Genomic DNA, 16,991 nt, shown 5'->3' with positions numbered 1-16,991 from the left:
CTTAAGGTGTGTACATGTCACAACACATTCTGTCGGGAGCACATCTAGATGGTCCTTCCCGCTACCCTTAAACAGACTGACAATGGCAGCATCATCTGGTGAAAAATCAGTGCAACATATATGTATAAATGAAAAGTAGATTGAAAGGAAATGGTCTTGTTGCCATGGCAACTGGCAGATAGTTCTGCTCTGATCACGCACAGGGCCAGTGTACTGGCGCAAATACTTATGCCTCGTCAGTGGCTATGGTGCCATTGTCTTCTGTGCGTGGCACTAACATGATGTGATGGCTTTGTGAGAGCCAAAATGGGACAGTGCTAATGGTTGTTCAACGGGTACATTTGAATAGTGCATCAAGAGTACGTCTCTTTCATGGCTCTTAAAATGGACTTCTTCTAGTGACTTCACACGAAATTGTGCACTTACAACAAAGATTTGACAAAGGAACACAGTCATGTCATTTTATTCGTTGCAAAAAAAAAAAAGCATGCAGAAAACAACGCCAGAGCAGTGGAGATTTCCCATAGAAAAGCATTGCCACCTCTCACGTGACAGAATTGTGATCAGAGAGTTGTCTTGTGATGTCTTTTCGAAATTAAGGACATTATCCGAGTATGTCTTATACTGTGCCTGCTGCTATGTGTTAGGCTTATAATCTGCTAGATATGAGTGCCTTGTGTGTCGCTGATTGGCATGTAGTACTTGCAGAGGTGTGGAAAGGAACACGCATGCTAGACAGGACTTCTCAGCGTGCCTTGTCTGCATTGCTGGCAGTCTTGGCCACCTGCCACGTGTTTTGCGTAGTAGCATTTATCGCAGCAGAGTGGTTTCTGTAATTAGAACGCATGTTGTGGCCTGCAGGCTAAGGTGAACCTGAAAGTTCCTGCCTCCAAGACTCCCATGGATCTGGGTCGCTCGCCTGAGGAACTTTTGACCTACACGCCAGGGCACTGCTTCCTTGACCTGCTGGCAACCATTGAGGATGAGCAAGTTTTGCACGGTCTGTATTCTGTAAGATTTGGCACCATTTCTGGCAGTATGTTCATCTCAGATTATGTTTGCTCATATTCGTGACATCCCAGTGGTGGTGAGACTCATAGGAGCTATGTTTCGGAGGCACATAGGGATGGTGCAATGTGGTGCTGAGCGTGTCCCAAATTCTTAGCCTGTCACCAAGTATAGAGCACACAACAAAGCTAGGCACTGGGAAATGGCTTGCAAAACTTAAAACTTATGGCAGTCCAATGCCACATATGCATCTGGCAGAAACCAAATTCACACTAAACAGCAAAGACAAATCACCTTGCATGAACTGTTTCTGAAAGTCCAGTAGTACCTCAATGATACAATCCTGTTAAATATGATTTTTTGGCACCAGCGTTCGTGACCGAGAACGCAGAAATTACCCAATATAGTTACGCTTCTTTTTTACTGGTTGATACAGTCCTTGAAAACACGATCTATCGGCACCAACGTTTGCATTGCCAAATTGCTGTCGTATGAAACGTTTTCTGACTGCCAGACCCCTTGTGAACAAGAAAAGGGGTGAGGCACGTGGGATCGAGAGCAGTAGCCACCTGCCTCGAGAGTTTCCCAACAGTACTCGCCCACCCTTACCACATGTAAATGCTGGCACACACTCATTTTCCCCTTCCAGTACCAGCAAATCTCATGGGTTGTCACACATCGCCTTCAAAGCAGTGGCTGCCAACCCTATCACAATAAATATCTTCACCTATCTGTTTCACAGTGCGTGTGGCGTAGTGTTATTGGAAGCGCACTGCTCGCTTTTAATAGGCTATAACCCAAACGCACCACCCTTACCTGCTGCAGGTGCCGCGGTGTGTCATTTCTCATTCTGGTGGCATCATATTCTGGCATCACCCACCAGCTTGATTTTGTTTTGGTTTCCCGTCAGCATCGTACAACACTACACAGTAGAAAAGTAACGAAGCGCTTTGCGGGCCTCCCGAGGGTCCACCAACTCGATGCTTGTCCGTGTCTGGTACGGCAACAATTCGGGCCAAGTGGGCTTGTCAAAGCTTCCTGCCAAAATATCCTGCCCCAAGAGGCTGCTCACCCAGTCCAAATTTGAGGGGTGCAAACGGGGGGAAGGGGGGGGGGGCGACGGCGCACATTTTGTAACATTCAAAAACGTGTGAAGATTGGGCCGATAGGCACTCAGATTGTGTTGGATACGGAGTGGTGAACTTCACATCGCTTCAACAGCGAACAATCTAACCCGTATGTGTGATCTCGGACCAATCACAGATGAGCCACACGTACGAATATAATAGTGGCAAGCATTCCGCATTGGTATGCAGCCCGTTATCACATCGGCCAGTGGCAAATTTTGTCACGGCCACACTGCCTATGGCATACGCTAGCACTGCTTCATCGAGCATTGGTGGCTAAAGTTACTTCTTCCTTTATTTGTATGCATCAAATTTATTTTGATATGATTATATGTCACACAAAACTTATCAAGCAGCAAATTCTGGATTCTGGTGGCATAAGCTTGGTAGCATTATTTCATCTCGAGAATGTAAAATATATTCAGCCTTGCCTTTGTTCTCCACTTGCACATATTCTGCTTTTTAATGTCCATTGTTAAAGAATGTATTTACTAGGTTGTTAAATGATCAGATAAACACGTCTTGTATCAACTTTTTTGTCACAGATGAAACTGGTCGAATTAAACAAGAGGCAGAAAAAACACCAAAGCACTCCGCTGATTGATTTGGCAGTACAGTCGAGCGCCTCTGCAACGAACGCCTCTGCAACAAAATTACCTATATAATTAAGGAATAACTATTTCCCAGTTCTATTGAGAGCTGTGCGGTGCACAACCTTTTCAATGAAGTGACCTGTGTAACCAATTATTAATGTTAAAGTATTACATGCCCCACGAAGCAGAAAATCCTGCATTGGCATGACCGCGCCATGGTCTGAAAAGGCTGCAAACCCACGATCATTGGTGCGAGTTGAACCTGCAACCTTTGGTGTTACTTCAGGTGAAATTAATTAAGGCCGGTGTTGACACTACCATGCCATGGTCTGAAAAGGCTACGAACCTACGACTATTGGTGGGAGTCAAACCCATGACCTTTGATGTTAATTAAGGCAAAGTTAAATAAGGTGAAGTGAATAAGACACTTGAACCCAGAACCTTCGGTATTAATTAAGACGAAGTCAAGGCAACCCCATATGGGAGTGATCAATTTCCCATCTGCCTCAAAACATTAGAGCAACATGAATTTGTCTCACACACTCCTCAATGGAAAGTCGCATCAGCAGAATGGGAAAAATTTCAGAAACTCACTCATATGGCTCGAAACGCTGTTAAAGATTTTAGTATAAACAATGCTGTTGCTTATTTTACTGCTTTTATAATTGACGCTGCATTAAAGTGCATTCCACAAACGAATGGGGCTACAATGAAGAGGCGCATGCCCTGGTGAACGAACAATGTAAGAAGGCAATTAAGGAGCAAAATAGAGCCTGGGGTTTACTACGGTCAGTTCTGAACTGCAGAAAACCTAATAAACTTCAAGCACGCTAAATTACAAGGCAGACGAATACAGCATATTGCTAAAAAAGAAAGCTGGGTACATACGTCACAAGCATAAGTTCCTATGCACAAGAAACGAAGGTTTGGAAAAGGCTGCAAAAATTGTTCAGTTGGTAAACATACGAAGATGTCAAGCCAGTACCAGCTCGTCAAAATGTCGATATGTACCTTTTTTCTTTGGTCGATGATCGAGGCAACATTCTTCAAGACCAGGCCAACACACTCGAGAAAACATTTTGATTGTGTGCCTAGCTCTGCAAACTATTCGCAGTCATTCCAGGAGCATAAAGAGATAGCAGAAAATAAGGCACTCAATCAGAAATGTAGTGAAACTGAACCATAAAATCATACGTTTAGTGTTGCCAAGTTCAGAGCCCCCCTTGAATGGATGTGAGAAATCTGCACCAGGCGCTGATAGAATCATGTACCTAATGGTAAAACATTTCCACCCCGACACGCATATGGAACTGTTGTCTTTTTTTAACATTATCTGTACAACAGGAGACATACCATTGGCATGGAAAGAGGCGATTGTAGTGCTTGTCTTGAAACAAGGTAAAGATGTGTCCCCTGTGGAAAGCTACCGGCCTGTAGTGCTCTCAAGTTGCTTATGCAAACTCTTTGAAAAAATGATAAATTTCAGGCTTTTGCATTTTCTTGAATGAAGCTTCTCGACCCATACCAGTGTGATTTTAGGGGAGGCCGATTGACAACAGACTGCTTCGCTCGCATTGAACCATATATTCACGATGCGTTCATACACAAACGGTCGTTTCTGTCCATGTTCGTAGATATAGAAAAGGCTTACGATACTACGTGGTTGTATGGAATATTGCATGACCTATCAGGACTAGGCATTTGTGGAAAAATTCTCAATGTAATTGAAAGTAATTTATCAAACCGCGCATTCCATGTTCAAATTGGTAATGCTCTATCGAGACCGTCTATGTAAGAAACTGAGGTGCCGCAGGGTCAACGTTACTAGATAGGGTCAGTTTTAAAACTCCCCTATCTCCCCATGCATTGACGGCGTCTCCATTCCTGCGCCTGTCGCCAGGTGGCGGAATCGTCTCATCCCGCTCCAGCTGACTGCCGCAACTGCCGTTCCCAGCCGTGCGCGGCGGTTCGTTGGTATCGGGCTGCTGACGCGCGCTTACCTTTTAGAGTCACAGAATTAAGCATTTTGTTTTGCAGGCTGTAAGTCCTGGTTGTGCCGCTTGCCATAAATAGAATATGTAAAACTCTGCACGCCATTGCAGCCTGGAAGAAAAAAACAGAGGCGGAGATCCTTCCATACGCATAGCACGCGCCGCCCGATGCAGCTATACACTTTCATCATTTGTGCCTTGTTGAAGTATGTGGCTGGAATGCATTCATTGTTACTCAATGTCATGCTAGAAAACCACACGATACTCTTTTTCGTATTCAAATTTTATTGATCTCAACTAGCTCCCATTTAAGTGAGAATGCCTCTAAAGCAACTTTGCCTTCTTCCTTGCTGCCTTTACTTGCACACTCTGGTCCTTTTGCTGCCTCAGAAACTTTGCATAAAAATGCATGCGTGTAACTAGATAAAACTTTATCATTCGGGCGCAAAGCTCTTCTGAGTGCGTGGAGCAGCCTACACGGACGAGAGGTTTTTTCGAAAGTTCCTGCACCATACTGCAAAACAACTCGCCAAACACTTTGTTGTCCTGTGTTTTCTGTTCATTGACAGATTAAATGGCATCAAGCATTTGTAGAAGGGCACTAGATGGGTGCTTTAAAGCACCAGGTACGAAAGACCTCATCTCTGTGAGGATAGCTGCTGGTGGGACATGACTGGCAGCAGTGATGGTTTCGAGGCAGTTCTCGCAGCTAGAAAGTTCAATGCTTTCGTTATCACCTCTGAACGCTCATTCTTCAGCTGCTCCTTTAAGGTATTTATGTTCTTCACAAAGGAAGCTCTGGCCGCTGCTGCTCTCGGGGCCTTCTTGTGAAGATTCTTTATCTTCTTCCTGAACACCAGACGCTCTTTCTTCTGGAACGTTTCCTTAACTTTCCTCTTTTGCGTGCGGCATCTAGCACATATTGGCTGCACTGAAAGAGTTTCACACTTTTGTGAAACACTCCTAATGACAGTGCAGCCCTGGCAGACGCGCAGCTTATTTACTGAATCCACCAGGGAGGATATGTCATTGACATTGCGAATGCGCACATTTGTAAAAGCACTTGCCGTGGCCACATTATCTTCACTCACAGCAACACACTTCTCAATCCGCAAAAGCCTGTCTTCGGACTTGAGTGTGTAGAATGTGTAGAATTTGTCGCCTCTGTCTTCGACGATCATTTTTTATTCCAAGACCCCAGCATTTGAACACGTTCCATGTCATTTAGGCTGCATTGCGTATCTTCAAAGCTTGAAAAACTGGCGTCCTGATCACCGCTGCACTGCAAGTTGCTGCGCTGTTCAATTCTGCCGCTTGTGCTGCATCGTACTTTGCGCTTCTTAGCTAGAGGCTTTGACATGTATGCAGGAAGATTAGGAAAAACTTTAGGAATAGCCTCACTGACAAGGGTCCACTTACCGCGAGGCATTTCCACTGTTTTCCCGTCAATTACGTGCACGTAATTTTTGAGAACATCCTGGTCATGGAAGTGGAGGTTGCATACTCTCGACTTGGCTGATAACTACCTGTCAGCTCGCGGGATAGCACAATTCCGTGCAGCATGCAAGGCGTCGTCGCTAGGTGCAGAAAAGTAATGCCATGATGAGCTGCTCGTGTCGTTCCGGTAGCTGCTTGTGCAGACCGGCACGCAACATGTGGGCATTGTGACCGATTGTTAATCATAAACATCAGGCGACCAAGACCTGCCCGCACACATCCACCGCAGAAGTCGGAAAGGCCAAGACGAGTGGATGAGTCGCGACGCGCAGCTCCATTGCAGTCGCGCCTGGTCGCGCCGGCGTGGCAGGCGGAGCTGGATCCGACAGCAGCATCACTAAAGCGCGAACCGGTGGTGGTTCCGCGTAACAGAGCGGAATTTTGAAACTGACCCTATCTAGTAACGTTGTGCAGGGTGGCGTGCTTAGCTGCACACTTCTTATCATAAAAATTAATTCTTTGCGTTCATCAATACTGCGTACTATTTTTAATTCAGTATACGTCGGTGATGTGCATATCGGAAATAAGTCGTGCAAACTTACAATTTGTGAGCGACAAGTTCAGCTTGGTCTGAAGAAGGTGTCTCTTGGCTGATGAAAATGGCTTTAAGCTCAATGCCAACAAAAGCACATGCATTCTTTTTACACAAAAGAGAGGCCTCATAGCAAATCCTCATTCGGAAGTTAATAGACAACAGTTACCTGTGAACACACAACACAAATTTTTGGGCATCATACTAGACAGAAAGCTTACTTTCGTCCCGCACCTAAAGTATCTTAGGAAAAAATGTCTGAAAACATTAAAAATTCTTCAAATCTTGTCACACACACCATGGGGTAGCGACAGGAAGTGCCTTATAAACCTCTACAAAAGCCTCTGTACTGTACGTAGACGCTTAGACCTGGCAATTGGCACCTTCAGGACAAGTCCTGTAGCGAGCCTCTGCTCAGAAGCTAATGAGTGGTCTCTGCATCTACAACGATCGTGCTCCAGTTTTGCATATTTTCTGACTTCTTTCTGCGAACATCCTTCCTACTTAACTGTAAATGACACGACATGCACTAGACTGTTTAATAATCAACCAGGAGTGAGAGAACCCTTTTCATTATGTGTAAGGAAACTTGGTGAGGAAACGGTTGTTTTAATCACTGAATATAATCTGAGGACTGCAGCAATGCCATTACCACCATGGCAATGGCAGATCATAGAATGTGATACGTTGTTTGTAAACATGACAAAACACGGTCCAGGGGAACATATTAAAATGCATTTCCTAGAACTCCACTCTAAGTACTCATGTACAGAATTTTACACTGACGCTTCTAAGTCACAAGCCGAGGTTTTCCTGTGCAGCCGTCGATCCATCCTTCTCAGAATCCGATGTACTGCATCCGGAAACAAGTGTTTATGGCTTATGGAAACTTTTTGGCTGAAGCCTATGCACTATTGTTGGCTGTGAAGCACATAAGGAAATCAAAACTCCAAAAAGCAGGTATATATACAGACTCCCTAAGTGTCGTGTAGGCCTTGATGTCATTCTGTAAGCACAAAAATCCAGTACTTAATGAACTCTATTTCATCCTGTGCAAATCTTATATATCCAACCAACATGTCACTATATGCTGGGGGCCTGGCCATAGGGGCATCGAGGGTAATGTTCTGGCGTACGAGATGGCCACGTGAATTGCATCGCAGGCTATTAAACCTACCATAACTGTCCCTACCACCGATATGAGGCCTTTCTTATGAAAGAAACTGCAAAACCACTGGCAATGCTTGTGGGACGTGGAAACAAATAACAAGCTGCACGTAAAAGCCACATTTTGGTTTCTGGCCCTCCGTAACAAAGTCACACCGAATAGATGTCCTATTCTGCCGTCTCAGAATAGGACCCACATTTGGTACCCATAATTTTCTACTTACTCGAAATGAACCTCTAACCTGTGGTAGATGTGGGGAGAGGCTGACCATCCTCCACCTCCTCCTGGGGTGTCAGGAAGCTGAATCTGAGAGAAAAAGACATTTTCCCCTAGCATACCGGCAGCACGTCCCTCTTCAGCTTGTAATATTTCTTGCTCCAGAGCAGTTTTTTGATAACAATATAGTCCAAGGTTTCCTGAAAGATGTCGTACATGTTATTAGCCCAATAAATTCGTAGCGCATCCTCTCTTCAGAGGATGCCGCTGTGATAGCAGTTTTGCATAGCACTTGCCTCTAGACCCTTGTGTTCCAAGGTCTCTGGTGAGGCAGTAGTGCTCTAGCGAATTTTTGCATCTGACATGTCTTATACATCTTATCATTTTTTCACAATGCATTTTAATGCTCAAAGTACACGTCATTAGTCATTCCCATAATCTTATTACACATTGATTTTACACAAATTACAGCGACTACTTTTAGGCCCCTTTACAGCCATCTCATGTCAACTTCAAAGAAATTATCACTCCACTGCGAACTCACCCACACTGGCATGGTGCTCTTTGGCTATGCTGGGCCTTTACGCCTCAAAACAACATGCATTCAATAAAGCCTGGCATTGGTGGTCTGAAAAGGCTGCAAAAGCTTGACGTTTGGTGTTATTTAAGGTGAGGTCAATTAAGGCCAAGTTAATTAAGGCCGGCGTTGGCATGACCACACCATGGCACCAACATTACATTCTACTAGTAGCGCGACGCAAAGGTGATTCCATGAGAGATCAAACAGTATGTCTGCTTGATATTTTTGTTTTGTCTGGTTTTTTTATATGTCATGTAGGGATACTAAAACTGCCCTAAACCAAAATTTTTTTCCTGAGAAGTGTTCCCAGCGAGGCAAAAAATATTTCAAGGGGGTGTGCGAGCATCCTCCTATTGCTTACCACAATATTTTTTCATACGGCTAAATTATATGCGAAGTAAAAAAATGTTGTGTCGAAAAACGTTTCTGCTCATTTTAATATACTTAACAGTAAATTAGTTGCATGCATTTCTTTATGCATTCCACAAATAAAAAAAGAATCGAAAGAAATAGCAAACATGGCCCAAATAAAAAAAGATTTTGTAACTTTGATGCATCTTGGCGAGCTTTCTGTTGAACACAGAAACTTGAAAAAAAGTGTCAGAAATAGAACATTCTCTTTGCAACAGGTATGCAAAATATTATCTTCCTACATGAAACACAAGAGAAGAAAAATACAGTTAAATAAACAAGGTTATTCAAAAAAGCTCATAATAAACAACCTTAAAGAGAAAGATCTGGTTTGAATTTTCTGAAAAATTTTTGGATGGAAGTCTGCTTATGTTGGGCAAGACGTGGTTGCAATAATATATTTCCTTATTTGCTTTATTCAGAAAATATAACGGGCCAAAGTGGCCTACGTTGATAGTGCTGGCTTAGTACCTTTGCTGGTTTTTTATCAGTTTGCATTCTATGTAAACCTAGTTCTAATTTCTACTAATCGCTTCAGAGGTTCACTCTGGCACCTTGTTTTCAACAAAAATGTATTGTCAGATTTTATTTGTGTTGCACTTATGCCTCCATTATTCGCTCCAAACATCGCCATTATGCCTCCAAACATCGAGAGTGCATGTTGTGGCTGACCTTGCCAAAACCTGCCTGGTGCACACAGTGAATTACCTGTACGCCGCACCAAGGCAGGCTAATCCGTAAGTGACGGAGCTCTTCCATAAACAGTAGGTGTGGCATTATAAAGGTGGTACTACTAGCTGCTCCCCATCTAGAACCTCCTTCGGCACCACTGTGTGCAACTCACACTGTGCCTTTCTAAAAACCTATCCAAGTCATTGCCCGAGCCGTTTGTCCACGTCGCTCACAGATAATGTCTTCCTGTTTTACCTCAACCTTCACCTCCGTGTTTCAGCTGTCCGAAATAGTGCAGTGTGGCATGACTGCGCCAGAGGCTGCCAAAGTTGGCTAATTTATTACAGTTTCTCAGGACCTTGCTGATCTGCTTTCCCATGCTGAGAACAGCAGAGGTCACCTGTGGTTTCAGACGGACATTGTCCTTTGATAATGAGCGTGGCCCACATGTTTTCACAGTAAAATGCTTTAGACGGCCTTGTTCATAGAACACGAGACCGTGAGACATTCTGCAGGCTCAGTCACGACAGCGGCGCAGAAAAGGCGACAGGAAAAGTGCAGTGCTGTTCAGCATAAACATTGTGACCTGGTCTAACTGTTCACTGCACGTGATGCATGTGGCTCATAGCTCGGTTCGAGTATTCTGTGCTGATTATTTATGCACTAACAAGAAGAAAATTGCTAAGAAAAAAAATTTATGTTGCATAAATGTTTTGGATGTTGCCTTCCTGCAGAAGCTACTATTAGAAGCTGAGGACATTTGTGACACGGATAAGGTCTGGCAGCACTGCTTTACGCGCCTCAAGGAAATTCTGTCTTCATGTAGTGACACCCGTGATGAAACAGACGCATTCATTCAGGGAGAAGAAGAAGTGATTGATGACTTGAAGAAGTACGTCCATCTTTTTTCTGATATTTTACCATTGTGGGCTCTCATCCGCGTTCTTGGGTCAAAGGAACGACAACACAGTAGTGCAGACAATCACAAGGGCATTTATTGCACCTTTCATAGATCAATGCCTGCTAGCCGAGTTGCTATCCACAAAACATGCTTATGGGCGCGCAACAAATCTAGGAAGTCCGACTCACCACGACCGGATAGCGAGCGAATATGTTCGCCCCATGCTGGATCCCAACGCCTGGTCGTTCGCGCTTACGGTCACGTGAACGGTGGCGCGTTCGAAGGAGGCCACACGAGATGGTCTCGCAGAAGCATGGATCGGTGCACGCAAGGGACGTCCGCGGCGCTCGCTGACCTGCAACCCAAGAGGAGGAGCTTTCTCCTTTTCGCGCCCAAGTAACCCCGCCGGTAGGCGGCGTTAGCAGCACAACACTCGTGCCATCTCTCGTACTGCGCCTCAACCAGACCGACTGCCGCGGCATCATGCAGGCCACGCGGCTAAGCCGGATTGCAGGAGGCGGGAACTATGCGGGAAAACAACATATCACGGGACGTGTGACAGTCGCGCATCTCCACACCGTTGAAGCCACCATCTTCCATTCATAAACACAGTAGATAATCTTATGGAAAGAAAAAACTGGCCGAGATTGAAATTGTTGTGGTGATGAATATGTGCTCAAATTTAAGCACTGCGTACGTAAGCGTCAGTACACCTTAACCGTCTGTGACAGAATGTCGTGCATGCGCTGGCTGGTTAAATAGCTTCAAGCTAACCTACAAGGCTTCAAGGTCCTATCGAGAGCACCTCCACCTCCATCATGCCACTGGAACTTTAAAATGAACGCATTCAAGAGGCAGTCCCAGCTGTCACAACGTAAATGCTCAGAAAGGCCCGAAATTGACCCTAAAAGCATGGAATGTGGTCCGATTTTGATCCATATGTGAGGTCAAGGCTAAGCCCATCAGATGTCCAAGCTGCGCTTGACTACTTCACCAAGGATGAACTTGGGTGCTCTCGGCAGAGCCTGAACAAGAAGGACGTTGTGTTAGTCATCAAGAATGGCCAGAGAGAGTATGTCTCAGAGTGGTTTATGACACGTTCTATACACGAGCCTTTCCAGATGTTCAAAGCAGCTCACCCCAAAAGTGCTATCGTCCTGTCAAAGTTTTACAGCATATGTCCAAAATAGGTGTTGCTCGCATCAAAACAAGAGGTTTTCATTTGCGTTTATTGCGCTGATGCCAATCTGTGTGTCTCTCTGCTTGAGAAAGTAACCGGCATGGAAACGTCATTGGAAGGCATGAAAGCATTGTGCCGCTGCAGTTCCCCAACCACAGATTGTATGTTAGGTGAATGCAAGCGCTGCCCATGGAGTGAAAGCCTCGCTTTGGCCAATCTGGGGATGGTCAACGAGGACGAGGTCACATTTCCTGTTTGGGAAAGCTGTGACTTAATCAAGGAGATGTGATCTCCAACCCTTTTTGTGAAAGAGCTAGGCAAATGGGTGACCAAATGGATTGCTCACAAATACATGAGCCACACTCAAGCCACAGCTATTCTTGAGTCGAAGTGTTAGCAGCGCGGAAGCATTGTTCCGCAATTTGATCTTGCGGTAAACTTGACTTCCCTTGTCTCAAATGAAACACAATTGTACCATTGGCATAAGAAACAAATGTCAATTTTCACCGGTGTCACCACGACGAGGACGGCACATGAGGTCTCCCAACTTAGTGGCAACATCAAGATGTGGCCCCACTTCATGCGCCTGGTGCAGACAACTAGGAGCACTGTGAGCTGAAGTCAGCGGAGTGGAAGTCAGTGTGGCGAGAATTCAGTCATGGCACATGTGGATGTATGCCCACGATCAGTCAAGCGGATATGCGCTGTCCATTGCGGTTGTGCGGTTGCAATCGTCCTACAGCTGACATTGTCACTCAAAGGTCCGGCGCGGTCATGATTCCGCCGAGCGTCTGCTGTTCGTTGCCAGCGGGCGAGACCGACATGCCTTGTGCACCTTTCCCAGTGTGTACACTCGTGATGTCACACGAAAAGGTTCGCTCAGCTGCTTGGTCAGGTTTTTGTTTTGTTTCTGCGCTTTCTTTGGTTATTTAAGATTATTTTAGAATTCGCCTAAACATTCTGCTATCAGATGCGTGACAGGGGGGTCTCGAGAACCTAAATGTTTCGTTACCTTGACATCGTCAAAAAGTCGCTGAAGTTGCACTTTAACATGTAAAGTACCGAATTGTTTGAATATGCTTTCGTATTCAGAATGAAAGCAGCGCATCATCGTACACAAACTATGCGAACTTTTGTTGCCATCCATGGTCGCCATCTTATGATACCAATGGCAATGACGCTTGCTTGGCTGACTCTGGCTGTAGGCTGTTGTGAACTTGGTTTTGGTTTCGTATCAGATTGCACCGCCCAAGAAACTCTATGGCTAATTTTCCTGGGAAAAAAGGTGTGTGTTAGGATCGAGTAAATACTGTAATAATTCATTTAGAGTTGCCACTTCGGCTTGAATATCTTCCTGGATTAGGCCAGAAATAAATGTTTCTGACGGGATATGACATATGTTCGATGCATTCATTGTACCCTAAGTGCCACCGAGACTGACTATGATGCTTTTGGAGTTGCCACTTAGGTCACCATTGGGGTCAGGAATGTGCATGACAACCAGCCAAGTTCGAATTATTGGACAATGGTTAACTTCAGGATTAAAATAATCATAGCTTAGTCCTATAGAAATGTATGGGCACTGGCCGGGACCTCTGGTTGCGATCAAATCAACTGAAAAATTGAATTAACCGTACGCAAACAAACGGAAGCCTGCTGTACATTCTTGACTGCTGAAGGCAGAGTTAGGTGAAGAAATAATTATTTGCGCACCATCAACGATCACGGTCAACATGGCCTGTACAGATGGTCTTTCACTATCTTGTATCCCACATTGCTAAACTTAACGAAAGGTTTCACTTGCAAGTTTAGCTTGCGGCAGCAGATGCCATTACCAATGCTGTAACTTAAAGAAGACTTTTATGAAGGCTTCCTAGTTGCCACTTTAAATTCTTGCAGGATGGTGCTACGAGAGGCAAGAAGTGAAGAATCTTATTTTTGTGGATATACGTGTGTTTTATATATATGAATTGCTTTCTTAGTGCTTGTTTTCCAAAAAGCGCCTGTCTCGTGTGTATCTTCTTCGTCCTTCATCTAATTGTAAGGGCTGCTCAAAAATACACCATGAACACTTATATTAAGAACCTCGTATGTAGCTAGTCTTAGTATGTGCATGGTTGAAAAGATCCAGCACTGTTCAACCTTGAATGCATAATTTAATGCACTTCACAAAATGTAGATGCTGCCCCTGTGGTTGGTGTGATCAAACTGAAGCAGCCAGGTCATGTCTTGCTGGTGCAGATTATGGGCAGCTGCTGTCATCACTGGTGCAGCACGAGGTTTTGCAGCTTCCACGCTCGGTGTACACGGCATCCAGGGTGGCCCCATCTGCCAGCAGCGGGGATGCATCTGCACGTGCCAGCGTTGGAGCTCAACTGTGCACCCTATACGAGGCCAACCGGTTCCCAGCCATCCAGGGAAGCCTGGCTGGTCAGTGCTGGCATGCATTTATTTTAGTTTATGACAGCATTAGCTGTTATGGGCTCTTTCCTATAGCTGCTTTGGTTGGCAATGGTTTCCACCATCTCCGCCGCTAGTGTCTGGTGTCCGTTGGAGCTATCGCCGACAATGGAAAAAAAAATGTATACCCAGTGTCCACAGGGCACCCGGGCTCACTGCGTGGGCGTCAGCCAGGCAACCTAGGGCTCAGGACACCGCTATGCAAAGAGCAGGACAGGCTGCAGCACAAGCCGCAGCTCACCATCAACGCCAGGCAGACAGTCGGATGGTTCTCATGAAAACGACGCAAAGAGACTTTGCCGCTATGACCCTGTAGTGCGTGGTGCCGAAAATGGAACTCCTGTGGAGCTACTCCTCCAAATTATGCTGCGACTATGCTGCGCGTGCCGCACCCGCCTGTGACTTTTTTTATTTATTTGTTTATGTGCATATACTGCAGCTCATGGCTCGGTATAGCAGGGATGGGAGTGTACATGGTGCAAAAATACAACAAGCACTAAAGCAAACTATAAAAAAGAAAAACTGAATTGCTTTGTAACAATACATTCAAGGGATGTATAAAATGGAAGCAGTCAGTAAACAAGACAAATGTGTAAAACAGGGATAAGTATAAAATATAATCAATAATAAGAATACAAAAATCTGCCTGAAAAATTATCAATGGCATTAATCCTATCAATGTTACTGATATACCGGTATGTTTACACGTTTTTGTCCCACAGTGTTCGCTAACATACCCATACGTTGTCAACTCTCTAGTGAGGATCATACTAAAAGTGCATTTGCCATTATCTGTGTCATTTCTTCTTTCTGAATAACTAAAGAACAACTGTTGTGCTTGTTTTATAACATGGTCAACATCCAATTTTTCAGACTGCCTAGGGGCCCTGAAAATGCCTGGAAAATCAGGCAGTCAAAAAAAAAAAATCACGCCTTTTATTATTCCCAAGAGCTCATATCCCCACAGGATCATACGAAGTAGCTCTGAAGGCCTGTCAGTACACTTATTAGGCATATCCGTGCTTTTACTGTAACTGTAGATGGTGGGTGCATTCATCATCATCATCTTCATCATCATCAGCCTATTTTATGTCCACTGCAGGACAAGGCCTCTCCTTGCAATCTCCAATTACCCCTGTCCTGTGCCAACCGATCCCAACTAGTGACCATGAATTTCCTAATTTCATCGCTCCACCTAGTCTTCTGCCATCCTCGACTGAATTTCCCTTCTCTTGGTAACCATTCTGTAACCCTAATGGTCCAACGGTTCTCCAACCGACATTCGTATGTAATTAAGAAATACCTGCTGTGTCTCGTGGCCCCTTTCCACTCTTAATATGCTTCACCGCATAACTCCTCTATATTGCTGCGAAAGTGACTTTTTGTAACTGGCATTATGCAACGCATCATGCTTTTAGCGCTTTGAAGCCATTTGTGAAGATTTCAGAGGCGGAGTTGGTACCGTTGTTGACAGCGGTGAAGGGTTTCTACATCCAAATTTCAGACGTTTTTATGCATTAACTTTACGGAGTACTCTATCACTATACATTGACTCTATGGTACCATGAAGGCATCCGAATTATCAGACTTGTCCGAAAATCGGTTGTTGATTGTATAGGAAAAGAAAAAAAAAAGTGACTATGTCAATGTGTCCTCTTTGAACAACCTGACACTGAAAAGGTTAAAGCACATAAAATGTTAGTGCAAGTTGACTCTAGATATTTATGCATACATATGCACATACATAAAAAAAATTTGGAAGACGCTTAAGCTTCACCTTTAAGGATGGAAGACAATAGCATTTAAAGATCCCTGAGTGCATCTCACACTTCCGAGCAACTGCAGCTTGTGTAGCTGTTATGTTTCCCGGGAAACGTTGGCGGCGAACGCTATGCACAAAGGCGAGCTTTGTGTGTGTGTGTGTATTTTTTTAATGGTGTGCAAGGAACTGGTCCCACTCCTACTAAGACAGATCTCAAATGGCAGCTGGACTGGAAAATGCTATCATGTTAAAAGGGGTTTGTGTTTAAGTTTCTGCATAACAGAATTATGTTTTCTGGTATATTCAAATTACAATCTGATGCTATCATGTCTGTAGGTTGTGTGTAAGTTGTACTTTACAATTTTTCTGACGGATTTTACTTAGAGAAATTCAATTAGTTTAGTAACTTCTTTGTGCTACAGGTAGGGCCTGCATGGCTGGGTATTTCGCAGCGAAAAGTGGAAACACTATGTGTTAACCAATACGTATGCAATATATAAGCTGGTAGGTTTGTGAGCATACAAAATACATTATGTTCAATGGCTGCTGACTTTTGGATTTGACTTTACTACTTTTAAAGCCAAGCTACTGTTTAAGTAGGTATAGTTTAATGAGGTTTTACTGTATTGTAATCAACACCCTGCAGGGCATGTTTGCACACAATTTGCAGTACAGGTGCACTGGTGGTGGTGCGGCGTATAACTAGATATACAGTCTGATTTGCTTCTGTGCTGCATTCACTTCTACCCTATCCTGCATAAAGATGCACAACAAGCACTTCGACCTGCATAAGGCGCACTGTGTATTTGCATCTGAGTGGTGCATACTTTTAGGGTTAGCATTGCGACCAAAAACCACTCTGCTGCTCAAGCAACTTGCAACATTTGTGTGAA

The 16,991-nt window shown here is 44.4% G+C and overlaps 1 protein-coding gene across 1 annotated transcript in view; it reads left to right on the top strand.

The window, feature by feature from the left end:
* LOC139055694 (focadhesin) overlaps positions 1 to 16,991 on the top strand; it is a 307,088-nt gene that overhangs the window by 102,946 nt on the left and 187,151 nt on the right. The window contains exons 16-17 of the mRNA XM_070533225.1: positions 862 to 1,000; positions 14,118 to 14,306. Of these exons, the coding sequence (XP_070389326.1) occupies positions 862 to 1,000; positions 14,118 to 14,306 (328 nt within the window). The remainder of the gene's footprint in view (positions 1 to 861; positions 1,001 to 14,117; positions 14,307 to 16,991) is intronic.

Source organism: Dermacentor albipictus, chromosome 2 (assembly GCF_038994185.2).
Source record: "Dermacentor albipictus isolate Rhodes 1998 colony chromosome 2, USDA_Dalb.pri_finalv2, whole genome shotgun sequence".
NCBI lineage: Eukaryota > Metazoa > Arthropoda > Arachnida > Ixodida > Ixodidae > Dermacentor > Dermacentor albipictus.
Note: the sequence above shows the minus strand (reverse complement) of the source record. Positions and strands in the feature narration are given on the sequence as shown.